General features: G+C 39.8%; 5 protein-coding genes across 6 annotated transcripts; 3 read left to right on the forward strand and 2 right to left on the reverse strand.

Moving 5' to 3' along the window:
* Positions 1–1738: 1738 nt before the first annotated feature.
* Positions 1739–4328, reverse strand: LOC129240289 (glutactin-like). The gene is made up of 7 exons (XM_054875996.1): positions 4061–4328; positions 3848–4000; positions 2942–3457; positions 2726–2861; positions 2459–2649; positions 2062–2383; positions 1739–2004 (listed from the first exon to the last, which is right to left on the reverse strand). The coding sequence occupies exons 1-7, from the start codon at positions 4283–4285 to the stop codon at positions 1877–1879; spliced, it is 1671 nt and encodes a 556-aa protein (XP_054731971.1). The 5' UTR covers positions 4286–4328; the 3' UTR covers positions 1739–1876.
* Positions 4329–8533: 4205 nt separating this feature from the next.
* On the forward strand, positions 8534–14371 carry LOC129240288 (Golgi apparatus protein 1). 2 transcript variants are annotated; one of them, XM_054875994.1, is made up of 7 exons: positions 8534–9421; positions 10697–11791; positions 11862–12386; positions 12522–12890; positions 12956–13325; positions 13402–13508; positions 13600–14371. In XM_054875994.1, exons 1-7 carry the CDS (start codon positions 8729–8731, stop codon positions 13768–13770), a joined length of 3330 nt encoding a protein of 1109 aa, XP_054731969.1. In that variant the 5' UTR covers positions 8534–8728; the 3' UTR covers positions 13771–14371. The 2 variants fall into 2 exon arrangements, with proteins under 2 accessions (XP_054731969.1, XP_054731970.1); XM_054875995.1 differs by having other exon boundaries at positions 11862–12374.
* Positions 14372–15284: 913 nt separating this feature from the next.
* LOC129241017 (E3 ubiquitin-protein ligase NRDP1) lies at positions 15285–18352 on the forward strand. The gene is made up of 6 exons (XM_054877137.1): positions 15285–15378; positions 15438–15755; positions 15862–16004; positions 16092–16536; positions 16600–16765; positions 16833–18352. Exons 2-6 carry the CDS (start codon positions 15666–15668, stop codon positions 16934–16936), a joined length of 948 nt encoding a protein of 315 aa, XP_054733112.1. The 5' UTR covers positions 15285–15378; positions 15438–15665; the 3' UTR covers positions 16937–18352.
* Positions 18353–19403: 1051 nt separating this feature from the next.
* LOC129241018 (uncharacterized) lies at positions 19404–20591 on the forward strand. The gene is made up of 2 exons (XM_054877138.1): positions 19404–19705; positions 19804–20591. Exons 1-2 carry the CDS (start codon positions 19600–19602, stop codon positions 20325–20327), a joined length of 630 nt encoding a protein of 209 aa, XP_054733113.1. The 5' UTR covers positions 19404–19599; the 3' UTR covers positions 20328–20591.
* On the reverse strand, positions 20497–27889 carry LOC129241016 (U5 small nuclear ribonucleoprotein 200 kDa helicase). Its single transcript, XM_054877136.1, has 9 exons — positions 27709–27889; positions 27126–27583; positions 26827–27061; positions 25086–26765; positions 21954–25017; positions 21718–21892; positions 21356–21638; positions 21041–21283; positions 20497–20965 (listed from the first exon to the last, which is right to left on the reverse strand). Exons 1-9 carry the CDS (start codon positions 27751–27753, stop codon positions 20723–20725), a joined length of 6426 nt encoding a protein of 2141 aa, XP_054733111.1. The 5' UTR covers positions 27754–27889; the 3' UTR covers positions 20497–20722.
* Positions 27890–27973: the final 84 nt, after the last annotated feature.

Here is a 27973-nt window from a genome sequence, read left to right on the forward strand (position 1 = left end):
AAGGTCGTCCACATCAACATCGTCCAATTCAGGCACGAAAAAGTCATTAATCATGGCTCTATAGCGCTCTCCATTGACTGTAACATTATGGCCGGCTTCATTTTTAAAGAAATATGGACCAATGATTCCCTCTGCCCATAGAGCACACCAAACAGTGACTTTTTGAGGATGTAACGGCGTCTCAGCAATGGCTTGTGGATTATGTTCACTCCAAATGCGACAATTTTGCTTATTGACATACCCATTCAACCAAAAGTGGGATTCATCGCTGAACAAAATTTTCTTGTGAAAATCGGGATCGGTGGCCATCTCGTTTTGGGCCCATTCACCGAACGTGCGACGCGCTTGATGGTCGTTCGGCTTCAATTCTTGCACGAGTTGGATTTTGTAAGCCCACAAACCAAGATCCTTCCGCAAAATCTTCCATAAAGTGGATGGGCACATCTTCAATTGCTGCGCGCGATGGCGGATGGACTCATTCGGGTCTTCTTCGATACTCTGCTCCACAGCAGCAATAGCGTCTTCGGTGCGCACTGTACGAGGTCTCTGAGGATGCGTATTATCCACTAGAGCAAACGTGGTGCGAAACCGATCCATGGTTAATCGAATTAGTGACTCTGATGGACGATTATGTCCACCAAATATTGGACGCAGCGCGCGACCATTATTTTCGTAATAAATTTGCACGATTTGCAAACGTTGTTCAGGTGTAAGTCTATTCATTATGAAATGGCAAACCAAACTGAGCATAAATCAAGTGACAGCTGTCAAAAAGACCATCTACGAAAAAAGTAGTGCCAACTTGAAAACCTAACCTCTAAAAAAACACCCTGTATTTTTACATCGACCTTTTTTTAAATTTTCTACTACCTTTTCAGAAAGGGGATAAACTTATGTTCTTTTTCCGTTACTTCCAAATTGTAAATACGTCATCCATTTACATATGCCAATAAACCATCATTGATTTCTCGTTTCTTGCTAAATGTCATTGATTTTTTCCTACTGATTTTCTAATCCAACGCTTTTTCCTTAGTCGCGCATCGCGTTTACCTGTGAGCAATCGGAATCCATGCAAGTTTCTAACAAATGCCAAGATTGGACTTGTTAATTCGACAAAACTTGTGCAAATCTTAATCCGTTTGGATAAAGAAAAGCCAGCAATACGCAAAACAACAAACGCAAAGCAGACGATGACTTATGAACGGAGACAAAGCGGCCAAAGACCGCCATGACCGTCACAGCAAATCCAAGTTAAAAACGCTTAAAAAATCAAGTAAAATGGAATTGTAGAGACAACCAAATGCGGGTGAGATATATACCGTGCTTGTACTCGTATGTGTGGGTATGTACATGTGCATGCACCGCTATTTGAATTCTGGGCGAGACTACAGATAAGGGTTAAATTAAAGCAAAATGGCTTAAATGTTGAATGGCAAAAAACGAGTGCCTACATAATACGTGCCAGTCGAAGCTAACAATGAGGGCTTAAACCCTTAACCGACTGTTAAGTCGGTGTAAACAGAGCAACAATTAAAATGGCAAAATCTAGACATTACAAACAGGCCAGTCCAGCGATTTCTTTTTAGTGTAAATATACATATATGCATAAGTGTGTGTAACTATAAATATGTATGTGTGTGAAGTGCTTTGAAAGCTTAAGGAAACCCTAGAGTTGTTTACCCTCATCCAATCCCAAACAATACCAACCAACCAAATCGATAAAGAAATGCGAGACAACTTTTTAATGAAGCAAACAATAAAGCAAAAGATTTATTTAAGTTAACAAAAAATGGTAAGTGTTGCGAGTATTTGTAAACAGAAAACAGATTTTAAAGATAAGATTTTACATAGAGCATATTCGAGTTTTATTTTCATTTCAAAAGCTCTTATTAGGGCGATCTAGCTTCTTATTGTCCGGATCGTCTACGGTTGCGGTAAATTCCTTTAATAAGTCGTCATCCATTTTAATTTCCTTATTTATATGGAAATATGGGCCTCTTACCGCTGTTAAAAAAATAATAAGCTGATTGGTATTATGGCAAAAATTGCGACTACACTTACAATTCATGGGCAAAATTTCAGGCGCTTCAGCCACTTTTGGCACCCCAGTGATTGCAAAAGATACCCACAAGGCCACCATCTTTTTCGACACCTCCGTGTCCAAAACATTTAGCTCTTTCGTGGGGAATAGGTAAAGCAATTCGTCCGTGTGGTGTACACCACCATTGAAAGGGTACTGAGAATTGCCCAAGTCAAATCCAAAATTAGTTTTCTCACCAGCATAGTCAAAGGTATAGAAATAAATGGGAGCGAGGTTTGCTTTGCTGAATAGCTTGTTTGTGAATCCAATCATGGTCGATTTGAAGTAAAGTATGTTAGCGAGCTTTAAAGACATTTAAAGAGGAATGTTGAAAATAAGTACAATTTACGCTATATGAAACCGAGACTCATGGCTCACATCAAAGTACGCGGGCAAGGCGCGCTTATGATCAACGCTGTGCCATAGTTCCGCAGGGAATAGTAATCGCGTCAATGCATTGTTGGTTAAGCCGGTTGTATCGTTCATCCAATTCATCAAACCAGTGGCGAACTCTCCCACGGTAACTGCGTTCATATTTGCATGCCCCACTTTGAACTCGTCATAATACCCTTTTGCGAAGCGAGTAAGAAAACAATTAATTAGAAAACAAAAACATGAAACGTAGATGCGTATTTCAGTACTCACATCCCAGCACCAGCGAGCCATCATGCTTTGTAAAACCGGTCAACAGAGACACGCTTCTATTGGTGGCCTCAATAAGCTGGGCTGGATGCTGTGGAACCGTGCCATAATTATCGCCAATAATCAAGCCATACCGTTCCTAAATTTTAAAATACTTAGTATCAGTTTTACTTTCTGCAAAGAGTGAGAGAGAGGGCAAGAAGCAGAGTGCGCGCTTACACTTTCCGCCGCCTTCAAAATATCCATCACAGCCGCTCGTTTCAAGCATCGCTGAGCTTCATTCAATCGCTCACAGTGTTCACACTTCAATGATCGGCAAACGCGTTCCACTTGCGCGCGTGGCTCCTGATTTACAGCAAATTTATCCACAACCGATCCAGATTGTATAATGAGCCGTTGGAAGGTCTGTGGTGGTGTTTTGGGACTCACTAGCAACGCGCCGCCCAATTCCCCACCTGAGCTCTCACCAAACACGGTAACTTGCGATTTGTCACCACCGAATGCAGAGATGTGTTGCTGCACCCATTGCAGCGCCAGCATTGTGTCCATGAGGCCAAGGTTACCGGGCATTTCGGGTGTTTGCGTGCCGGAGAAACCAAGTACACCGAGACGATATTGAATCACCACTAGCACAATGTCTTCCTCGAGCAAATAACCTGCTGGGTAATCTGAAGCAAAACCAACTTGTAAGCTACCGCCGTGAACATAGAACATCACTGGTTGTTTGGCTTTTAGCTATGAGGGACACATAATCAAATAGAATGGAGTCAGTATGTATATATGTACGAGTATGTTCATGTAAAGAATGAAATCTTCAAAATCAATATAATTTAAAGCTCAATTTGTAGAATGTAACAGGTGGCGCAAAATTAATCAATTATGGAAAGATTTATAATATTTGCAAATATCGTCCTACGGCAATCATATTTGACACTTGTGAGCTAGACAGCTGTAGCATACAAACAGACAAGCAATGGAGGACGTAAGGGTCAAAATAAAGATTTCCGTCATTCAAAATAATTTTTTTTTTTAGTAAAAAGTTGAATGGTTAATTTTGCGCCATCCGTTATATATGTGTATACATATACATATGTGTATGTAAGTGCATATTTAGATCCAACATACATTTTTGGTAAAGATGTTTAAGGTGAGACAATCTTCAAGATCACCCTGTAGCTTATCAGCCGGCAAACGGTTGTATGTGAACAATTGCGGACAAATTCGGCCATATTCGGTGGCTGCAAAAGCTTCCGACCACGGTGTTCGAGGCACTGGTGGCTAAAAGAGATTAAACAACAGTAATTAATAATAGCAATGTGCATATTTTTCGTTGTCTACTTTAAATCTCAGTGCTCCACTAGGTGACTCAGCATAGGGTATGCCACGGAATTGCATATAAGCTTGGCTCGTCCATTTTGTAGTATTCCAATTACCAACCACTACACCTTGACCACGTAAATTAACTCTCACATCACGATCTACAACAGTGTTTGACCTATGAGCATATCCCGCAGGAATAAGCGATAAGCATATGACCAGTAACTTATTTAAAAGAGAAACCATACCGAATGCAACGATCGACTGAAGCCAACTGGCAATGCACTGTGCTAAAGTGGGCTACTAAGTCGTTTTCCAAGATTGCTACGTTGTAATTTGTGACGTAGATTGTTTTTTGTATTTTTGTACTTATGTATGTATATTAATGAGAATGTATGTATGCAATTTATACAACTGAGCTTAGAATACAGATTTTATGGGGATTTTCCCGTAAACAAAGCTTGCACACCGCAGAGATTGAGAAATTACTTGGAAGAAAAATAAAGCATTCAATACTCTTACAAATTGTGGCAAGAAAAAACATACAGAATAAAATATTTCGCAGAAATCAGTGTAAGTGTTGGGTAATAAAACATGAAGTAAAGTTAACCCTCCGATGTTCGGTGCCGTATGATGCGGTAAGTGCATCATAAGGGTCTGCCCAGACCCATACAAATAATGTAAGAAATACGGTTTTAAAAATAATTTTATTTTTTTATTTGAACGGATTAGTATTAATTACGAAGAGCAATTGGGTTTACAACTATATAGTTGCATGGAATGTTCATTAAGACATATGGGACGATTACATTTTCTGCAGTTATAACGAGTTTTACGTCGCTTTTTCGAAGCAGAAGCAGCACAATGGTAGCACGATGACCAACACGGAAGGAACTCGAGCATATGATTGTTGCTGTGCTGCATCTGATGTCGATGAACAAGATTCCGGCACCTAAAAGTAGCGAAATAATTTATTTTAAATTAGTAAATATGAATACATGCATACACATATCTTTATACGTGGAGATATATGTAGGTGTGTATATAATTCATACTCACCTTGATATTGAAAAGATTCATTGCTTGTCTTATATGAGCAAACCTCCATACTAATGGGTTAGTCGCCCGTTTCGTCATATGTGGGATAACTAGCTGCCGTGCCAATTCAATGATAAATGAGCGCCTCTTATCACTCTGCTTTGCCGGATTCAGCTCGTCATAGATGATGAATGAGGCCAAACCGGCAATATCAAGCATATTATAAAACATTGCTAGTGGCCAACGGTTTGTCGAGCATTTGCACGAATAGCGAGTCAACATTTGATCCATTGTATCTACCCCCGCTTTAAATTATTTGTAGTCCAAAATTTGATCTGGCTTGAGTCCTTTCAATGGATCGGTGCTTTGACGGTAATGGGCAGTGGATAACATAATTACTGGCTTTTTCGGCTTTGCCATATACGAGCACAGAGCGATATTATTATTGTGATAACAAAATAAAGTGATTTTAACATCACGCTTCGGGTTAAACAATTCATGCGGAATGAAGGTCTTATTTTTTCTTACGGTACCGACGAAAGCCACTCTACCATCCATCAACATTTCTGCCAAGTTGTATGTTGAAAAAAAATTGTCAACATAAACAGTCCTACCGCTGTAATTTTCCATCAATTTCATGACGACCCGTTCACCTTGATTCGTTTCTCGCTGGACACCTGGTGGTTTTCCGGTATAAATTATACCTTTCAAAGGGTAGTTTGAAACAGAGTCACAAGTCCACCACACTTTCATGCCATATTTTGCCGGCTTACTCGGAATATATTGTGTGAATCGAGTGCGCCCACGATATGGAAATAACTGTTCATCGACGGTTACATGGCAATCCGGAGTGTATGCTTTCTCTAAATTGGCCATCAGCATGAGCCATACATCGTCCAGGGCAGCAGATTTGCCTTGCTTCAACCTCTCAGCACGAGTACCACTGTTATCGAAACGGATGAAAGTAGTTAAGCTCTTGAACCGATTCAATGACATAGTGGCCTTATAAATTGGCATATTGTAACTGACCCACAATTCTTTCGCTGGCTGAGAATTCGAGTGGAATACACCAGCAATATCTGATGCTTCACCGAAGTCATCTTCATCCGGAAAATATTCATCATCTTCTATGTCGCCACTTGTTTCAAATGGATCGGTCTCCTGTCTCATAATTTCTTCAATTTGTGCCTGAAGTCGCTGACGTTCTTCCGGACTTACATTTGCTGCACTTAGCTTACGAAGCAAACGCGTCATCACATCAACTTCATCCATATATACTTGTTCCATTTTATTTAAAAAAAACACTTCCCACTAATTAAAAAACACGTGTTGACTTTAATTTTCAAATGTCAACTAAAAAATTATCTCTGCCGCTGCCTCCGCTAACAGTTTAGTTGTTTACACCTAACGGTTAACTAATTTACATGAGAAGCTTATATGGGTCTGCACAGACCCATGTGAGCTTAATTAACGAAATTAGTTCAAAATTATTATTTTACAACAAATATAGCAAAAATCTTAATTTTGCTACTTCATTGTGTTTAGCACACTACATTTTAGGAAGTCATGGACTAAGAAGCCTCAGATATTAAAAATAAAAGATCTACATACATTTAAAGATCGAATGGGTCTGGCCAGACCCATATGAGCATCGGAGGGTTAATGCAGGCGGCCGCCGTAGCCGAATGGGTTGGTGCGTGATTACCATTCGGAATTCACAGAGCGAACGTAGGTTCGAATCTCGGTGAAACACCAAAATTAAGAAAAACATTTTTCTAATAGCGGTCGCCCCTCGGCATTCAATGGCAAACCTCCGAGTGTATTTCTGCCATGAAAAAGGTCCTCATAAAAATTATGTATATATGTATAAGAAGTATAGATATCGATAACTAGGGTTTTACAGCTGACAATGGCAAACTGTGTTGACATTTCTGTTTAGTAAGGTTTGGTAAGTCATCGTGAATCGTTTAACGGCAGAACAACGCTTCCGAATTGTGAAGATTTATTATTTTGTTTGAAAATTTACTTTGAAAAATGCGAAGTTAATAGAGCATTTCGTCCATTTTACTTGCGGTTTACACGCTAACTGCATCATCGGCCCTTATTTATTTCGAAATACAATTGGTTTATTGCAATATTAAAGCCAACATAGACGCCATACGGTCAGATTTAATGGGAAAAGTTAATTGGTCGAATGGACAATGTAACTCGTAGCCGGATATAATATTCAAAAAATAAATAACATGAAATCATCCAGAACACCAGATTAGAATAAAAAAAATGCATTCCAACAGTATTTATGGTATGTTTTGTATTATCATTTTAGGCCCTCAAACTCTTAAAAAACACCCGATGTATTCAAGAACTTTTAAAAATTCAGAGTATAAGTTAAAATCAAAAATGAAATTAAGGAAACTTCGAACGCGCGTACATCAAACTGTCTGGCACACTTTGTATTATTACAATATGGTTTGGACCTCAAGTCCAATTGAACTGGTACAATTTTTAATACGCAAGCAAATTCTATGTAGAATCGATTTCAAAATCCAATTCTAAATGAAGTGAAATTTTTTATAAAAAATGGACCGAAGGTAACCATGTGTATCAGGATTTTTATTTTTTCAAACAAAAATAACTATCATATTGGACTTTTATTTCTAGACAGTATTTTTAGTCAGTATTTTATGAGACATTAAATTTTTCGGTCATACTGATTCCTTATATAAATTATCAGATTTTAATCGACTTTTATCCATGTCTGTCCGTCCGTCGGTTTGTCTTTGCACGTCATAGTTCAAACAAAAATAAATAACTATATTTCAATAGAACTTGGTAAACATTTACTATTTGTCCAAGGTATTAAACACTGCACACCCACCTGCCACATAACAGTAACTCAAGGCGAATTGAGTACTATGGTTGCGCCGTTAAAAATCAGTTACTTTCAAGGTGGATTTATTATAGGTGACAGCAACCACATATAAGTAAAACCCTACATGTATTTGTTGTTGCGTTTGGTCCAAGCATCACGTCAAAATCAGTAATCATTTTGATTTAAGCCATATCTACGGTGAAAAATTCAGCTGCGTGAATGCTGTCACCTATAATAAATCCACCTTGAAATGAGCTGATTTACCAACACCACCTTAATGGATTCGCCTTGGGTGCAACCATAGTACTCAATTCGCCTTGAGTTTTTCACAGAATTCCAAACACGTTGCTCTGATTTGTACCATATGAAAAGTAAACGTTTTTAACTTTATATCGACAAAAAAATCTAGGAAATACCGTAAAGATAAAATACCTTTAAACAAAATAATTTATATGTTTAATGTTTACTTGTTCATTTTCATAAATTACTTAGTTGGAAAGGATTAATTGAAATGTAAACGAACAAACCTGTTGTTGTTATTTTTTGTTATTCTTATCGCAGTACTGTCATTCATCACTTTTGTGTTCATTTTCCTTTGGATATTCTTCACTTTTATGAAATTTCAGTTTATTAAAACCAATTGTAAATGTAACTTAAAAATATATATCGCGGAGAATCACGAATATTTTGTACACATCACCAAGTTCTCGTATAAAATTGTATATATGTACATACGAGTATATGCAAGCTCTTGAGTAGAGGGACAATACAGATTGAAAATGCGCCTGCAATTTGCCTTGTTCATATTGCTCACAGCCGGCGCCACGCTGTCGAATTCAAGCAATTCGAATTCCTCGGTAGCACAACTGGAGCATAGTCTCATCGATAAACCCGAATGCAAGGAATTACGTTCACTTTGTGCACATTTGAAACAAACTGATAATATATCGGTCTTGGAGTGTGTTAGCACTTTTTCTTCTAGCCAATTGGAGGCAGTACCGGATAAATGTCAACATGCTTTATGGTTGCAACAACGTGCAATGCTGACAGATAGATGGGTAACGGAGCAGCTAGTGCCACAGCACTGCAGTTTACAGCAGCAACAGCTAACTTCCTGTATCAATGCGGTGAATTTGTGGAACTGCATTCATGAACGTGCAATGCGGATGGAACATAGCAGCGAATGTCGGGCATATATTTTGCGTGCCTTTGCGACATTTTTCCCCGACTTCGATCAATTGGGCGATTTTTTTATTGGTTGTGGATCTCATATCGAACAACTAGAGTGTGGTCGCTTAAACTTGGAGCGGCGAAGCATGTCGCAAATTGAGACTGTGCAGTGCTTGCAAGAGACAGCAGCCGATACATTGGATGTTAGATGCAAAGCTGAATTAACCCTTCTGGAGCAACAACGTAAAGATTTGGAATTCTTTGAAGTCTGTGGGGATGACTGGAGAAGGTTGTGTGGGCAGGTGTGTAATTTTAAATTTGCATATTTCCTTACATAAATCAAGTAAAGAAGGTTTATAAATAGATCCGAACCGAATTTTTTTATCTAATCGCATTTTAGTAGAATTTAATTATGGCTGGCCGTTTATTTTTTGTGTGAACTTTAGCTTACAACATGAGTCGGGCGGACGGAAATTTTATCTTAACAAAAAAAGTGAGTGGGCTTTTGTCCGATGTCCATAATAATTATGCCGGATCTAAATGACGGGTAAAATACGTGTACCATGTTCGGACGAGTTTTATCAAGTCGTTATGGAGATATAAGCATTTAATAAAAAGTGGGTGTGGCTCCGCCAATTTATAAAATATTTACTAGCGCCGTATTTCTCTTCTTGGGTTAATCATATGCACGAAATTGTAGTAAATTTGCTTTGCTTATAACATAGACGTAATCATGTTTTTTCTTCTTTTTTTTATTTCACGTCATATAGCAGGTGAAAGTGACTACTAACCGTCAGGAGACATCTCCTAGACTACTCTGACGAAATCCAGGACAAAACTGACCGCAACCTACTGGACCGGACAGTATTTAGACAGTCAATAAACGGCATTCACCGGGAGACCGTTACCACCTTCATGAGCTCCCGTCCTGTGAATGCCGTAATCGGAGTCCAACCACCACCTATTGCAGATGAAGAGCTCCAGCTTCCCCGTGAGACTCGTGTAACACTGACACAACTACGTTCTGGATACTGTAGCAGGTTAAACTCCTACATATCCAAAATCGACCCTGACATACCAAACACAGGTCCGGCATGTGAAGGTACCCCGCACGACACTAACCACCTCTTCACATGCCCCCTTAAACCGACTCATCTAACCTCCCTCTCCCTCTGGACCCAACCTGTCTAAACAGCATATTTCCTGGGCCTACCCCTAGATGAGCTAGACGAAGACGAACGATGATGTGCCTACACTGACAGGGCTACCTATGCTGTTAAAACAACAACAACTAACGGATTTTTAGTACCAAATTATCTTGTACGAAGAGTACCATGTTCCAAGTTTCATTAAAATATATAAGTTTTGCTCGAGTTAACGTCTGCGAATGGACGGACGTATCTATAACTCTATATCTACATCGATACCTTTATGTTGTTATATGCAACCGTTATATTATATTACGCACAAGTGCGCCGGTATAAAAATATATGATTGCATGTATACCTTTATGTATGTCTACATATGCACACACATGTTCATTTTCATACTCAATATATACATTTCTTTATATTCAGGAACCGCCCGGCACAGCTGCTGCATTCAAGTGTTTAGTTAAGAATAAAGCAGATCCAACAATGACACGTCGATGTGTCGAAAAAATTTCACAGCGTGATCGTGAAATAGGTAAAGATTACCGTCTCGCACATGGCCTTGCAAAAGCTTGTAAGGAGGATATCAAGCAATATCATTGTCGCCGTGGCGTGTCCGAGGACAAACAAGTACGCCTGGCGCAAATTTTACTTTGCCTTGAGTCGGTTGTGAAGAATGGCTCGCTGGTTTCAGCCGAGTGTCAAACGGAAATTAACGATCACCGTCGAATGCTCATGCATGACTACAAGTTATCGCCGGAAATTCTCAGCGATTGCTCTGATGACATACCAAAGTTTTGCGGTGAAATTGAAAAGGTGCAAGCGGTCAGGGGGAATGCCATCGGTAACACAGACAACGGCCAAATCATCCACTGCCTAATGGAGCATGCACGCGCGAAACGTAGAAAGGATCGTCGAGTTACTGCTCAATGTCAACGTTCGCTTGAAAAGCTAATAAAAGCTGCCGACGTGGGCGAGGATTGGCGTGTAGACCCAGTGCTGCGACGTGCTTGCAAGCCAGTCGTAGACGTAGCTTGCCGGGATACAGATGCTGGCGAAGCGCGTGTTATGTCTTGCTTAATGGAGCGAATTGGAACACCGGTTATGCGACCAGACTGCGAGCAGGCCCTAATGCTCATACAGTATTTTGTAGCGCGCGATTTCAAACTAGACCCACAGCTGTACAAGCATTGTCATGACGACGCAATCAAATACTGCCGCGCTAAACATGTTTGGGATGACGTTAATGACAATCAAATGGATCCTGAACGAGGTCCGCTTATACTACCTTGCTTACATCGTATCGCCTACAATGATGATGACAATTTGGCACTACGTAAAGACTGTTTTAAAGAAGTGAAGCGCGTAATGCGTCAGAGAGCAGTAGCTGTGGATCTTATACCTGAAGTTGAAGACGAGTGCATCGAGGACTTATCCATATATTGCTATGACCGCACACAGAAGGGTGCAGAAATGGACTGCTTGCAAACTAATCTCGAAAAACTATCACCGACGTGTAAAGTAAGTACATATAAGTAAGTGGGTCAGCTCTCCAGCCATTTATCTGTGAAATTTTGTACATTACTTGCAGAAAGCCGTTTCGGCATACACTGAAGAAGAGGCGGAGCATATTGAATTAAACCCAGTCATTATGTCTGTGTGCATGAACGCAATGCAAACTCATTGTGAACACATCCTGAAGGGTGAAAAGGATAAAGGTGATATGATGGATTGTTTGATATCGCATAAAAACGACGCAGATTTGCGTCAAGATCTTAAATGCCGAGCAGCAATTGAGCATTTTCAAATCATCTCATTGAAGAACTATCACTTTACCTACAAATTTAAGACAGCATGCCGTCCACATGTGACGCGTTTCTGTGCAGCAAGCACTACCAAAAATGAGGTTGTCGCCTGTTTGAGCGAAGTTATGCGAAATGACACAATACGCGGTCAACGTCATTCGATACCGAAAGAATGTCGCCAACAAGTAAAAGCTCAACTCTACCAGCAACGTGAGTCCATATTGCTAGATCCGAAATTGGCAAATGCATGCAAGAAAGAGCTAGAGACTTTTTGCGATGATGAGAAAGGGCCTGGCCAGGTGAATAACAATGCAAGTTACTTTAATATCACTTAATCACCACACATTTACTCATGTCTATTATGCTATAAAATAGCTCAATTACATAATTATACCTGAAGTTGGCCTCAAGTCAAGCCTAGCATTCTCTTTTTATTTACATTAAAGGCTCTAGAGTGCTTGCAACAAAACACACAGCGTCTCGGAAGCTCGTGTCACCACGCTATATTCCTAATCAAACGCTCACAACTTTCTGATAGCGGCACAGACTTCACTCTCGTCAATACCTGCAAAGAAATGACTTACAAATTTTGCAACAACGCCGACTCTGAGCACTTGCTAGATTGTCTTAAAGCGTACAAAGATGATCCGCTCTTCGATCCACGCTGTCATTTGGTTGTCGTAAATCGTATGATTGAGCAGAATACCGACTACCGCTTCAATCCATCATTACAACTCGCATGCGGAAAGAATATCGATCGCTATTGCTCGCATATTGTAGCCACTGCACAGCCCAACGAGGAACTAAACGGAATGGTAAAATGTAGAATATAATATTGAATAATATTTTACGATTTTTTTTATTTCAAAACTGTTTTCAGGTGGTTCAGTGCTTAAAAGACAAATTTCGGGAATCCCGTTTAGATCACGACTGCACTCAAGAGATGATCAAAATACTGCAAGAACAAGCATTGAATTACAAACTCAATCCATTACTGCAGAATTTCTGTAAGTCCGAAATAGAAGTCCTTTGCAAGGCAAGTCTTCAAAGCAAGGAGCACGGCATGGTCGAGGAATGCTTGAAAACAGCTTTTCTGAATCACAAGATCATTAATCGTAACTGCCGCGTTGAAGTTGCTACACTGATAGCTGAAGCTAAGGCCGATATACACGTAGATCCCGTACTGCAAGAAGCTTGCACTGTAGATTTACTACGATACTGTTCAAATGTACAAAGTGGAAATGGACGAAGTGAGTTTACCAACAAAACAAAATTATGCACTTTTTTTATTTGGTTTTCTTAAATCTGGATAATTTGCTGTTACAGAATTGAAGTGTCTGCAAGTCTTATTGAAGGATCAGTCCAAGGCAATGGAAGAGGATTGTCGCTTGAAATTGCAGAAACGTATTGAAATGTTCCGCAATGCGGACACGGTAAAGAAATACATTCCAGAAAAATATTCCAGCATAATAATAATTAATATTTAACGTAATAACCTTATTTTGAACCTTTTGGAATTTTCAGGTACTGGCTGAACCTCCAGAAAATATGGAAGAACTTGTTAGTCAAGTGGTTTCTTCACCGGCGAAAAGATTTTTCTTAATTATTTTTATGTCTGCCGTTGGAATGATCTTTATGATGGGTGTCTTCCTTGGGCGTATAACCAAACGTGCAATCAACACCAAAAATAAATAAGCTGTCCAATAGAATAGAATTTTTAACAAAAATCCTTCCCATTCCCCCTTTTTCCTTTTCTAATTCTAAAATGTAAACTATTTTGATAAGTGCACCTAGATTTTATATTTGCAACCTTTTTTTTTTATTTGTTTTTTTATTTGTTTGTGGATTTTGCTTACAATGGAAAATTCTCCATTTAAACTTATTGCTTATTATTATATAACAATTTACTGGAACTAAATACCGGAAAGATTTTTCACAAAATTTGTTTCAGTAACGAAATGAAATGCCTTTATGTCCTAATATTTGTAAGTTTTTTTGAGCTCTTTGCTTCTGATTATATATTTTATATAACAGAATGCATAACAAAAGTGTATAATATATTGTTAAAAGTGCTAGTATAATAGAATATGATAAAAAGTAATTGGCATAGCAACGCTTTACATGAATAAATACTTTTTTATGAATGGTTTTATTTACTGAAAAACAATTACTGCATCACGAAAAGTTTGAAATTTTTAGGAAAGGAATAGAAATATTGATAGCCACCCCTAATTTCTTTCAGACAAATTTTTCAAGGTTTGGTATTTAAAAGGAAAATCTGAAAAACTCGGAATATAATTTGGGCTATGCAAGCAATTTTTGTATCAAGAAATAATTTTAAGAAATATTTTTAGTTTCCAAAAATTTATTATATTGAAGAATAGATAATTATTATGTTGTTGTTGGAGGGACATAAAGCGTTCCTAATAACTTTTCGAGAAATGCTTCAGAAATGTGTTCTTATTATCTATAATATAAATCCCAATCGTTTTGAAAATCGAAGGCTTTGTTCGAATTGCAATCACAACCATTGTGGCTCAATATTTATAACACGTTTGAGTGGAAATTCTGACAAATAGCATTCCAACTATCAAAAATTCCACCATTGTTACGCGCAAAGTTTTTTAAATAGCTTTGATTTTGTTCGAGTTGTAATAATGTGGTAATAGTGTTACTTTTCATCACGAAATTCCTGCAACAATGCCATTATCACGCGTTCTGTTTGTAAAAAATTGACAATTTGATGCTCATCACAAACTAATCAAGCGCATATAAAAGTTTTCATTGCGGAGTTGAAATAGAAAGAGGAAAATTAAATTTGTATATAATAATAGAATTGATTTGGAGAATAAATGGTGTCCAATTCGCCATGTAAACAGTACTACTTGGAAGTATAGGATTAATTAGCTGTGTATCAGCAACAGGTCTTCAAAGAGTAAAGGGGAAAATATTTACATATATAAAATACTAACAAGGAAAATATAATATTTATAGAAAAAAACTGCATCATTGACTATGCAAAATAAGTGCTGAATATCAGAAAAGTATCGGCTTAGCATTCGCAACAGGGCTGCGAACTTTTATAAATGCTGCAATACCGCCGCTTTATTACATGCCTAACCTCTTTCAATTTTGCTTTTGTTTACAAAAATGTGGCACCTTTGCACAGGATTGACAATTAATGTCGTTTTTTGCTCCCTTCTTTCTTGCCATTTTCACTTTGGCTTCCCTATTCGTAGTGGTGTTTTCTCGTAATGTTGGTGATTTTGGGTTGATTGCGTTTGTCTTATTGATAATATAAAGGTTCGAGATTTACCAAAAATACTAGCAACCAGTTTAAAAGTATTCAATTAATTTAATAGAAACATCAACAAAACGAGATTTGCGCATAGCAGAGACGAAAAAAGTTGTGGTTTGAAATAATTTGCAAGGGCACAGTCGAAAAGAAGAATAATAAAAGCTGAGCATACGAGGACAGAAGAAAAGGAAAGGTTGCGAAAACAACAGTTTTAGTTGCCCAAGCAACAGCACGAAATTAAGGCTGTAGCAGAGTGCCACAATTTCTGTTAGGTACCGGGAGCGAGGCGAAAATGGGTTACGATTTGCATCGCTTTCAAGGCGAAGTCGACGAAGAACTCACTTGCCCCATATGTTCCGGTGTGTTGGAGGAGCCGCTACAGGTCAGCGAACGTTTGGCATAACCACAACTTAGACTAGTTAGAAGTTTCATCAAGTGGCTTTCCTAATTCGATTTATCCCCTTTTTTCATATTGACTTTCTCCACAGGCGGCTATGTGTGAACACGCCTTTTGTCGTGCGTGCATTAACGAATGGCTCACGCGTCAGCCCACCTGCCCAGTAGACCGCAACGCATTAAACACCGCAAATTTGCGCGCCGTGCCGCGTATACTTCGCAATCTGCTTTCACGGTAAGTATGCCAAAACCTACCGAAAGTAAAATTTCAAATGCCTTTACAAATGCATACATATGTATATGTATTTGCACGTTCTTTCAGTCTTTCCATTACCTGCGAGAACGCACCTTACGGTTGCACCTTGGTACTCAAGCTGGACGCACTTAACTCGCATTTGGAAGAGTGTGAACACAACCCTAAACGTCCATTACCATGCGAGAAAGGCTGCGGCTTCGTCATACCCAAGGACGAGCTAAAGGATCACAATTGCTTGCGTGAGTTGCGTTCTATGATACATCAACAACAATTAAAAATGGGAGAGCTAAAGACAGAGATTGCTGATCAGAATTTGGTCATTAACGAACTAAAGCGTGAATTGCAACTCTTTAAAGACTTTATGCGCGCAATGCGCGTTTCAAATCCAGCCATGCGCGCAATTGCCGATCAAATGGAACGTGATGAGGTTATACGCTGGAGCTCAACCTTGTCGCGGGCGCGTGTTACACGCTGGGGTGGCATGATCTCAACACCAGATGATGCATTACAGGTGGGAATGATAAATATCATGTTCTTTAATTTTTATCTCATTGCTTTCATTTACTATCGCTAGATGATGATAAAACGTGCTTTGTCCGAGTCTGGCTGCCCGCCACACATTTTAGACAATCTTATGGAGAATTGCCACGAAAGACGCTGGCCTCGTGGTTTGAGCTCACTAGAGACTCGACAAAATAATAGACGCATCTACGACAACTACATATGCCGACGTATTCCAGGTAAGCAGATACAACAAACAACTCTATTATTCAAATTTACATGGAAATTATTATCTGAAATTCTTAGGTAAACAAGCTGTGCTGGTTTTAAGCTGCGATAATGCTCACATGTCCGAAGATGTTATGGTTGAACCGGGATTGGTAATGATTTTTGCTCATGGCATAGAATAAATGCACACATACCAATATAGGCACACACAATTCAAATGATTAATATGAAAAGACAAAATAGCTACGAAAATGAATGAAACTGGAAAACTACATACGATTATAAAAATTTATATGCACACAGCGGAAATATCTATTAAAACGGCTATAAAGTCGGCGTGAAAATAATATTTTTACTTCAATTAAACGATTATATAATCGTGCATGACACGTGCAACGTTAGCGAAATTTTAAGGAATAACTTTTGATATGTTTACCTGGCTTCAATTGACTTAAAAAGTGTCGTTTCAATGCACTTTATTTTGAAATTTTCTTTAAAATTAAAATTAATTTGAATTTTTTGGTTCACGTCTACAATTACAAGCTCGAAAATTTCTAAATATGTTTGAGATTTATTGTCACCATACGATGCTTAAAATTAATTTTTATAATATTAGAATAGTAATGTTTAAAGTGTCTTAGTTCGGCATCAAAAAGCTTTATCATTTAGAAAGTATGCAGGGTTTATTTCGAAACGAATGTAGACGATGCTTCAAATTGCTGAAACAACTACATACATACCTATAAGCTGTATTCACACCAAAGCGTGTATTACAACGTTTTGGTGCAACCTTAGTTTGCTTAAATGCCTTTGAAGTGTTTCAGGAAAAAAAGATTGGTCTACATCAGTTGTTCACACACCCAGTTTGCAACCCTTTTACACATAACATAAAAGTATAATTTTTAAATACGCTTTAGACATAATTTTACCATTATTCCCTCATTATTATCATAACTGTCTCATCTTCAAAACTGTGGCTGATTTAGCGCTTGTTGATTTTTAAATATAATTATCATTATTTCAATTATAATTCAAATGGAAAAGACGGGAACGTTCATAATTTTTTTCACCTTAAATTTGTATTTGTAGTCTTATTTAAGCGATCTCAGACAGGAAATGAATTATGTGTTAGTAAATAATATTAAAAATGAAATGTAACTTTTATGCCCAAAAATGTACTATATTTTTTGCGCAGTTTTAGATGCATAAAGGTAGTTCTATATACTTATATAGTTCTCGCTCGCATAGATAGCGTAGAGTACACACATATTTCCTACATACTGCATCACCATTGGAAGGCTCACAACCATACATACATATGTAATAAATCATTTCATAATGCAATTTGTTCAGCCAGAAAGCAAATGTACTTGTGTCGGGTTGCTGTTAAACATAGAATGCAATGACCGCAACAGAATTTTATGTAATGTTAAATATATTATATTACGTATCTTGTAATGTTATCAGCTGCGCTGTTTTCGAATTTCTGTGGCTTTGCTTATTACAGCGGAGTCACGCAGTTTTGCTCTTATTATACATACATAAACATATTGAAATAATAAGTCCAAATAAAGGTAAATAATACAATAGATCGTGTATTTAAAAAGTGTTTGGTTTGTATGAATACTTTCAAAAACTATTTGCGAATCTTTTTAAATTTAGCTCAATACTTTCGTATTTAAATTTTCCCTTATCGAAATTAGTTATTTGAAAGAATTGTTTAAATTTAACGACTTTAAAGTCATTAAAATTTCCATTTCCGTTCGCTTATTTTTCGCTCTAATTTCTCTATTTATAGTCGCTCCTCTCACTCTCATTTCTGCCGGCAGTCTCTTCCGCAATCACATGTTTACTTAGCGAACTGTATACGATATTTGGCTTTTGTTTATTCTATTTATTTATTAAGCGCTTTCTTCAAAGGAAATCGAGAAACTAGTTTTCTTCCTTAATAACTCTGGGAAAACCAGTTCGCTTGATTGCTGGTCGTTCAGTCGCTCTGTCCATTTACGGGTGATGCTGCGATTTTGTAGTGCGGCGTTGCTGTTTATTTTGTCCATTATTTTTCGCTTTCTGGTTTGGGCAATGGCTATTGTTAAGGTTTAGCTATCGGTTGTGTGTTTGCTTGAGGCTGAATAACTTTTGTGGTCTTCCCTCAGCTGGCCGACAAGTTCGTTAGTAAAGCAATAAATTGCTTCAGCCTGCCGTGCGTAGTGTAAAGCATAATCACACATCCATATGTATGTATAATATACATTGTATATATGTATGTAGGTATATGCATATGCACATATTTGATTGGGAAATGTCGGACGGAGGTTCGGATTTGGTGGCTGTTGAATATTTGAAATAAATTTGGTTCTGGTTTTTGAAATTCCAGGCCTTAAACGCTGCTCAAAAATTGTTACTTTTATGAAAAGTACGATTAACAACATAACTAACTGTCCAGTGTCTGGTCTCGATTATGATGATGTGTTTAAAAATCGCTCAATATGATGTCATTGCCTTATTGCCTAATTCTGAGTAAGCAATCAATTTAATAAATTTAAAACCATTTTTTCAATTTTATCCTAACTGTGTTTCATAACTTGCGGCCCATTGGTATAATTTAATCAAATTTTAGACACTTTCTGCCTCTTGTCTGTTCAGCTATGCGGGTTAAACCGCTATTTGCTCCCTTTGCTAAGCCACTCGGCGTTTACCTTAAGTGGCAACTAAAAAAAGCGATAGTCATCTTCGGCTCAGTCAATGAATCAGCCAATAGTCTACGTTTGATCGTCGATTTGTGAAGACCAACTTGTTAGACGGTAGACAAAACCCTGAACGAAGCAAATATACTCAGCGTAATATGAATTTCTTAACATTTTCCGCGAGCTTAATTCTTATCGCCGCATTCAGCAGCGCATCCAGTTTAAATGTGGTTAGTGAGGATAATATAGCCAGCGCACCGTTACGTGAGTAGAAAACAAAGGAATAAAAACACTTTTCGATGCAATGGTAATGTAGTTATGTACTCAAAATTATTTGCTTTCTTCTCTATCTGCTCTATTAGCTGCGAATGGCGCTGCTGTCGATGAAGTGGTAGTGGAGTCTTCGCTTTATATCAAACCAAAAGCCAATTTGAGACCTCAGGTTCGACGCGTGCGTAGCATACCCTTCGAGATGCCCTTGAACAGCGCTTCCTTGCTGGAACATGTGCGTGTCAAGCGTAGACCACAATTCCAACCGTTCGCTCCGCAATACGGGCAATCGCAGGCCATTGCTAATGCCGATGCTCACAATAGAAATGTAGGACCATTCGGCGCGAATACAGCCGATTCAAATGCTGGTTCACAAGCGTTCAATGCTTTCGGCCCAAATGGTTCGTTTGGCGCCTCCTCAGCGGGCACTATATCGCAAGCCACACAATCGGGTCCCTTCGGATTGCAAAATTCAGCCGGAGCATCAATGAGTCAATCGTATAAGCTGCCCAATGGACAAACAATAAACTTTGCCAGCACAAATAGCTTTGCTAATGGCCCATTTGGCAATAATGCCAACAGCCGTGGGTCGTCAGTGTCTGTCGGCCAGGCTTAGGGCCCAAGCAGCGCTTATCGCTGCGAATAATTGACAATAATTTAAATGTGCAATTTATTCCGGTTTAAGTTTAGTTGTTTGCCAAAAAACCATTTTATATCATCAACAATTCATATTCTGTAAAGTGGAAAAAATTAAAAATGCTTGCAAGTGAATTAAAGGCCCTTGATTAATTAAAATTGTGTAAGTTGAAGTTTAAATTTAATGTTGAAATCTTGCCAATTTGCGTACAAATAAATTTAAAAATGTCCAAGGTAAACATCATTTCGTGTTGTTTTTTGCGCGTGCGCATAAAATATGCAAATATATTCTAAATTCAACCAATGAAGTGGTCAATTAGTACTAATTGAAATCATTTATGTATTAGATAATGTTTTGCTTATAAATTATCAAATTTAATCTGATTCGCTTTCACTTTCCGACTGGAAATCGCCCACTTCGATGGAGAATTTATACTCTTGATCGCAGCCCAAATATGAATCGCTCATATAGTATAGCGTGTACTCATGTCTACCGGGACTGGGCGCCACGAAATCCAATTTTATTTTCGCCTTCTGTTGTAGCGTCAGCCGCTTAATCGAAAGCAACGAATTAGTTTTTGGATCACCAATCACCACCCACCAGCCCTCCTCGCGTTTCTGTATAGGAAAAGAAATTTTGGTAGACATAAATATTTTAAATACATTCTTCCAATGGAGTTGCTTTCTTCATACCTGTGGGAAGAATGGTGCTATAACCGGTCCGGTAACTTCATCCTCGCGCTCCAACTGCACAACAACGTTTACGGTCGATCCAGAATTTATGCGATCCTTATCCAGCACCTCGAAATTCATTTCTATATTTGGGTAACGATTGCAGAAACGCGCTACGTCAGCCATTTGCGCATCAGTCAGTTGCAGCAGACGAGAGCGATCGTCATCCTCCAACTCCATGATATCGAAAACTGTTTCGATTTTCTGCAAATCAAATACATAATTATTTATTAAGGAAATATTACACCGTAAACTCAAGCGCTCTTTATATTGTACCTTTTCCGCGCAACGCTTGATGATATCGGCTGTAAAGTGTGGTAGCTGCTTCAAATAGGAGTCTTTGCTCCACATTGCTTGTGTAACCATTTGCGCTAACTCCATAGCAGCCACAGCAGGCGAGAGCCAACCATTCGAACTAAGGACATCGACACAGGCCTGAATCAAGCGGATGGCTTTGCCCAAAATCAGCTCCGTGTCACCTTGCAATTCGGGACCCAATTGAAGACGTGATAAATGGGCTTGTAACAGTAAATTTGTCTTAATATGTGGATCATTGAATCTGTGTAAATAAGTAATTATTTTTAGAGTAATAAAAATATATATAATAATTTTTTTAGTGTTCTGTGAACTTTACTCACTTTGGTCCTGAATCGTTGGGGCCCGTCAATTTGTTTGGCAGCCGTTGTGAGAGTGTGCGAAGTATATTTTCTTCATGGTGGCGCACCACAATATCTTCATACTCCGCCGCCGACGAGATGATCTCAAGCAATCCACGTACTTTGGTTTTGCTATTCAATGACAAACTGAAGAGTTCTGAAATAATAATCAGCATTTATCAATTTAGCGAAGATTGAAATATATTCAGCACACATACCAATTGTGGTGTAGTTAATATAATAATAGGCAGCAATCATGCCCAGATTGAGCGGCAGAGTGTCCATGTCATCCTCAATGCTGATACATTTGGACTGCTCCAAATCGGATAATGTATTTTCGACCAATTCCGATAAGTGATCCGACAAATGGCGATGCGTCACACCTTGCAAATTGTAGTAATTGGGGTTTTGTGTCAGACGTCTGTATAAGAATGTCCAAGTCAGGTAATCAACTGCATCCTGCTTGTTTTCGATTGTCTTCGTGACCACCTCTACATTGAAGTGATCGTGTAAACGATGATCCAAGTGGCTTTCAATCGGCAAAGGCTCGTTTATAAATTTCTTGAAGAAGTCCTTCTTCGACGATTGGCACATCAACACGCACTTAGCGTCTGCATCTTCAATTGGACGGTTGGCGCGCCCTATCATTTGCAGCACATCTGTTATGGGATAGTCCTCATACGAGTGATTCTTGCCGTTGTAGAATTGCGTGTCCATAATAATGACCAAGTGCGCTGAAATGCTCATACCCCAACAGAGATCTCGCGCCACCACCGCCACCTGTACGGCACCAGAGTCAAACAATTGCTCCACCAGGCGATGATCGGAAGCCGTCAGTCCCTCATGTATGTAGGCCACACCTTGAGATAGCGTTTCTTTCAGAGTTTTGTCGGACATACGATCAAGGAATGGTTTGATGTCCTCTTCCTCGGCATGGAAGAAGCGATTCGGTTGCATATCTGATGCACTGTAAGTGAGTATATCGATGGCCGTAAGACGCGCTTGCTTGCGTGACGACACAAACACTATTACCGGCTTGTGTGGACTGTACTTGATAATCGCATTGTAAACAGGCTTAGACATGGAGGCAATGCGAGTCGCATTATGTGTGATATTATAGCCTTGTATGTGCAGCTCGAGTGGGATGGGACGCACACTCGGGTGGAAATTGAATGTGGCGTTGGCGTTGCAACCGAGCCATTGCGCCACATCACGCGCATCAGCCAACGAAGACGAGAGCGCCACAATACGAATTTGTTTCTCGATCTGCGATGAAATGTAGCGCATACGTGAGCAAACCACCTCCAAAACAGGACCATCTTCGCCGCCGACCAGTTGCAGTTCATCTACTATGAAAAGGTTGATTGCCTGCACATTTTTACGTTGCTTCCACCGACGAGACAGCACATCCCATTTGTCAGCGGTGGTGACGATTATTTGGCCTTTAGCTAATAGTTTCAGATCGGTGCCGGTTTCACCGGTGAGTTTTACGACTTTGAGGGAAAGACCACCGAACTTGGCGTGCCAATCGGCAAATACAAGATCGGCGAGAGCTTCTTTCGATACCAAGTAGACACAACGGCCCTCGGCTTGCTGCGAGAACAAACGCATGATTGCAAACTCGGCTATGGTCATTTTACCGGATCCTGTAGGAGCGCCTACGAACACATTGTCGTCGCTATTGTATACCGCATTGAAAACCTGCGTCTGTATTGGATTGAACTGGGGGAAACGCTCTGCGTAGAATTCCTCAAATTTCGGTTTACGAAGCGCAGATATGGGCAGGGGTTGCAAATCGAGCAACTCTGTTGGTGGCATATTTTTTTCTGGGAGTATTAAATGTCTGAAAGACACTGGCAGCTGAGTCTCTGAGCCAATCCAACGGTCAGATACGATGCGTAGGAAATATTGTGGCGGCAGCGGTTCGAAAACTGGCACAAAGAACTTTATTTGATGCTCGTCTTGCGCATACTTTTCCTTTAGCAGAAAGAATTCATGATGCAATATCACCTCCGAGTCCACATCTTCAATAAGTATCCAGAAGCCTTCCGATAAACCGTGCACCTTTTCATCCCATTGGAAATCGGGAGTGATTGTGAGTTCAACTCGCAAAGTGGCTCGTGTAATGGGTTGTATGTGCGTTGATAGCTCCAATTTTGGGAATTGATGCACAAATTTGTGTATTGTCTTGCCCAGCTTCGGCACACGTATCAGCTCGCCAATCTCATTTGGCTCTAAATCATACAAGCGTTCCCACGGGAAATTTTTCTTCTCTAACTTCTTGGCGATCTCATCGGGCATCTTCTTGAATTGGCGAAGCGGCGTCATAGATTGCCACATACGGCGATCGATCATCTTGCACAGTGTTAACGTTTTGTCAGCCAACTGCGCCCAGCCTCGATGCAACACAATTTCAAAGATGGCACGCATTAAACGCGACGCAGACTGAGTTATGAACACCATATCCGACATCAGTGCGAATCCTTCCAGCTTCAGTTGGGAGATGTACGCTTGTAGCAATACATTCACCTTAGCGCTATGCTCCTCCATAGACTCTTTTATGGGAATGGGCACACGTTCCATCAATTTTTGCAGCTCCAATTTTTCCTCTTCGCGCACAGCAATGTGTTTGAATTCCGAAGAGAGTGAGAAAACACGAAACAGTTCGATCTCACTAAGTGTTTGCTTCAACAACTGATTATATGTCATCATGGTTTCGTGTGTGCAATAGTAATGGGATGCTATACGACCCAGCTCCGTCACTTGGAACTGGCCGCTCTTGCGATCGTACTTGACGAGGCCGCTGCGGTCCAAATGTAGCGCGGCAGTGTGTATAAGATCGGCTCGATGTTGCTCCAGCAGTGAATCATCGCGTATAGCATCATGGGAAATTCCATACAAGGTGGGATTACGCAACATTCGTATGTAGAGATAGGTATATCCAAGCCAGTGCACAGCGTCTTTTAAATTTTGCACAGTGCCCAGTACAATTTCTGCATTCAACATATCGGGCATTTTAGAAATGAACTGCGACTCGATAGGCAGCTGCTGATTCAGGAGTGAGAGATAGAACTGTAATTCACTATGGTTGGTAATGAGTATGCCTTCGCCTTTGGTGTCGTATTGGGGGCGACCAGCACGTCCCAACATCTGAAGTACATCAAGAGCACTCAGCTCCACCCAGCGCCCTTTTTCCGGATTATAAACTTGTGTGCCCTTAATAATAACGGTATGCGCCGGCAAGTTGACACCCCAAGCCAAAGTTGCTGTGGACACTAAAACCTGTAAAAATAGTATTAAATTGTAATTTAGAAAATGCATGGAATTTTCAAATTTTGGGAGACGCTTGCCTGGATATGTCGATCCGCGAAAAGGTCCTCCACCAAGGTACGATCAACGCGCGTCATGCCCGCATGATGTATGGCGAATCCGTAGGGCAACAGTTCTTTCAATTCCGTGTTCTTCACCTGCTCTGCCTCCGTCCGCAGCACTTCCATGCTAGCCGATCCTTCGCGCAGAAAACTGCCGAGTGTGTCCTTCTCTAAACACATATCACGCACTGCTCGCGCGGTCTTTCCAGTTTCTTTGCGCGAGTGCACAAACACTAAAACTTGGTTGCGGCCCGCGTGCTCCATTGTCTTCTCGTAAACGATTTCATTCATGACTTGGAAACGCTTCAATGCCTTCTTTTCAGTCACGCCAATATATTGCTGTTCCAGAGCCACTGGACGGAAGCTATTGTCAAAGTAAAAAAGGCCCTTATCTGGCTTGACGCGCAGGAAAGTCGCCACGTCTTGGTAATTAGGCAGCGTTGCGGATAAGCCGACCAATCGCACATCCTCCTGGGTGGTTTCAATATTTCTTATGGTACGTGCCACCAGTGCCTCTAGAACTGGGCCACGCTCATCATGCAATAAATGAATTTCATCGATAATCACTAGTCGAACTAGACTGGTGAATGTTTTTTCACCGCCTTTACGTGTGATAATGTCCCATTTTTCTGGCGTGCAAACTATTACTTGAGTCGCGGCAATTTGCTCGCTCGTCAATTGGTGATCACCCGTCAACTCAGAGACGGTCAAATTATAACAAGCCAAACGACGACCAAAGTTGCCCACCATTTCCTGTACCAATGATTTCATTGGGGCTACGTAGATAATTTTAAATTCTTCCACATTAATTGTGCCATCCTCATTGATATGTTTACCAATTTCCCGCATCATAGTCAACAAAGCTACGTTCGTTTTGCCAGCGCCGGTGGGAGCACATAGCAACATATTTTCATCACTATCGAGAGCGGCCTTCCACAAACGACTCTGGATGCGATTAAGCGTTTTGAAACCTTCAAATACTGGCTGCACGTACTTTGGCAGTTTGTCAATAGACTGCAACTCTTCTTTATCTTCGAACGGCACCTGTTTTAAGGCCGGTACATGCACTTCCTCGTAGCCTTTACGTTGTTTTCGGAATGAACCGTCAGGCAGCTGGCACCTCTTATTTGCCATAAAGTGGGATCCTTGTGTAAATGCTATCTCTTCCAACTCGAGCACTTGGCGCACACCAGCCACTTGCCCGGCCATTCCTTGCCCAGAGTCATCATTTTCCTCCTTGCCCCGTTTATTAGCACGCGATGAATTGCCATAGTCGTCTTCTTCCGACTTTCCAGTATCTAATTGACGCAATATCTTTGCTAAATGGCTGTCATTGCGCATTTTTTCTCTGATACGCTGACGCTCGCTGTCTGTTTGAGCTGATGCCAACATGGTGCAATATAGAATCATTTGGCGATTATTTTTTAGCTGTTTGATAAAGTCGAAACAGTCGTAGCCAAGTAAAAGTACAAGTTGGTTTTCGCAATCTCGTTCGTCGGACGCGTCTTTGAGAATTTTCAGTACATCCGCAGCTTTACTCTGGGATACCATAGCGTCTTTATAATATTTACTTAGGCAGCGCTGCAACCAATACGCATCAATATCTAACGGATGCAAACCTCGCTCTTTCTTTACATTGGCAGCCTCCTCAGTAAGCAACTAAAATGCAATAGAATAAATATTTTAATAGATGCATTGACTAAATTATTGTACTGGTTACATTTTCAGCATGCAGTGTATGATCTATGCGCGCCTCCTCGCCTTCTTCCTGTCCGTCATCGTCGCGTATCTCGCCATGCATGTCGTTATCACTTTCTTCCTCTGATTCCTCAAATTGCACATTAATGCCATAAGTCTCGTCAATTTGTTCCTCATTGCCAGCAATGCTCAATGCGTTTACAGCATCCGAACCGAAATCTGTGATTTTCTTGCCTAGATTTACTAGCAAAGCAAACCTATTGGGGAGAATTGTCATGATTTTCTAGAATAAATATACTCGCCATTCTTGCGCAATCTTACCGCTCGTCAGTTACGGCACCTAACAAACTATCTATTTCACGTTTCCGTTCACGATCTTTAAGTTTGTCGTTTTTTAGCACCGCCAAAATTTCGTCTGCCGCACCACACAGAATATCACGAGGTTGATCGCCTAATGCTTCTTGTATGAAACTTAACAACACCTCGTATGTCTGGCGAGTTTCTTGAGTTTTGGGACGGTATACAATGCCCACCATCTCATCAATGCCCTCTGATAATAAGGTAGCTCCCTTCATGCGCTCAAAGTCATACTGGGCTTCATCACGCTTTTGTCGTTTCGCCTTACGCTCTTCCATTTTTTCAGGCTTTGTGCGTTGATAGCGATCGCCCATACGTGTTCCCTCAAGCTTACCTACAAGCGATACTACTTCTCCGGTAGCCTCATCACGACGTGGGCGTTCAATGAGACGTACATCTGCTTGCAACACAAGATTAGAATTCTAGGAAAAATAATTTACATTACTTTACTTTCAGTATTTTGGGTTAAAACGTTTATGTGCGTTTTCACGTTGGAACACACTTTGATACAGTGAACACATTTTGATAAGCAACTTGATATACTTACCGCCTTGTATTCATATTGCAGCTGACGAGCTGCAGCATCCGCCATGGTTATAAATGTTTTTTAAATAATATGCACAAATATACACAAATTATTATTTTTTGACAGCCAACAAAATTACCACAATTTTTTCTCCGACTGCTAAAGTTAATTTTTGATTCTGCTTTTACACCATTCGCATTTAATGATGGAAAATGTGTTTAAGAGAACTACACACAGGGTTCCATTTGAGGATTCTATAAATATTGGCTTACCTTGGCCACACTGA

Source organism: Anastrepha obliqua, chromosome 3, assembly GCF_027943255.1.
Source record: "Anastrepha obliqua isolate idAnaObli1 chromosome 3, idAnaObli1_1.0, whole genome shotgun sequence".
Lineage (NCBI taxonomy): Eukaryota > Metazoa > Arthropoda > Insecta > Diptera > Tephritidae > Anastrepha > Anastrepha obliqua.

What these genes read in the sequence shown, in the direction of transcription:
- LOC129241017 (XM_054877137.1), top strand. Translation starts at nt 15,666, where the DNA reads ATGGGTTACGATTTGCATCGCTTTCAAGGCGAAGTCGACGAAGAACTC. An exon ending in CTTCGCAATCTGCTTTCACG is followed by an intron (nt 16,005 to 16,091) that starts GTAAGTATGCCA and finishes ACGTTCTTTCAG; the next exon opens with TCTTTCCATTACCTGCGAGA. An exon ending in CACCAGATGATGCATTACAG is followed by an intron (nt 16,537 to 16,599) that starts GTGGGAATGATA and finishes TACTATCGCTAG; the next exon opens with ATGATGATAAAACGTGCTTT.
- LOC129241018 (XM_054877138.1), top strand. Translation starts at nt 19,600, where the DNA reads ATGAATTTCTTAACATTTTCCGCGAGCTTAATTCTTATCGCCGCATTC. An exon ending in TATAGCCAGCGCACCGTTAC is followed by an intron (nt 19,706 to 19,803) that starts GTGAGTAGAAAA and finishes CTGCTCTATTAG; the next exon opens with CTGCGAATGGCGCTGCTGTC.
- LOC129240288 (XM_054875994.1), top strand. Translation starts at nt 8,729, where the DNA reads ATGCGCCTGCAATTTGCCTTGTTCATATTGCTCACAGCCGGCGCCACG. An exon ending in AACTATCACCGACGTGTAAA is followed by an intron (nt 11,792 to 11,861) that starts GTAAGTACATAT and finishes CATTACTTGCAG; the next exon opens with AAAGCCGTTTCGGCATACAC. An exon ending in TGTTCCGCAATGCGGACACG is followed by an intron (nt 13,509 to 13,599) that starts GTAAAGAAATAC and finishes TGGAATTTTCAG; the next exon opens with GTACTGGCTGAACCTCCAGA.
- LOC129241016 (XM_054877136.1), bottom strand. Translation starts at nt 27,753, where the DNA reads ATGGCGGATGCTGCAGCTCGTCAGCTGCAATATGAATACAAGGCG. An exon ending in TGCAATATGAATACAAGGCG is followed by an intron (nt 27,584 to 27,708) that starts GTAAGTATATCA and finishes TATTTTTCCTAG; the next exon opens with AATTCTAATCTTGTGTTGCA. An exon ending in TCAAGCGTTGCGCGGAAAAG is followed by an intron (nt 21,284 to 21,355) that starts GTACAATATAAA and finishes TTTGATTTGCAG; the next exon opens with AAAATCGAAACAGTTTTCGA.
- LOC129240289 (XM_054875996.1), bottom strand. Translation starts at nt 4,285, where the DNA reads ATGGTTTCTCTTTTAAATAAGTTACTGGTCATATGCTTATCGCTTATT. An exon ending in GTGGAGCACTGAGATTTAAA is followed by an intron (nt 4,001 to 4,060) that starts GTAGACAACGAA and finishes AATCTCTTTTAG; the next exon opens with CCACCAGTGCCTCGAACACC. An exon ending in TGGCTCGCTGGTGCTGGGAT is followed by an intron (nt 2,650 to 2,725) that starts GTGAGTACTGAA and finishes GCTTCGCAAAAG; the next exon opens with GGTATTATGACGAGTTCAAA.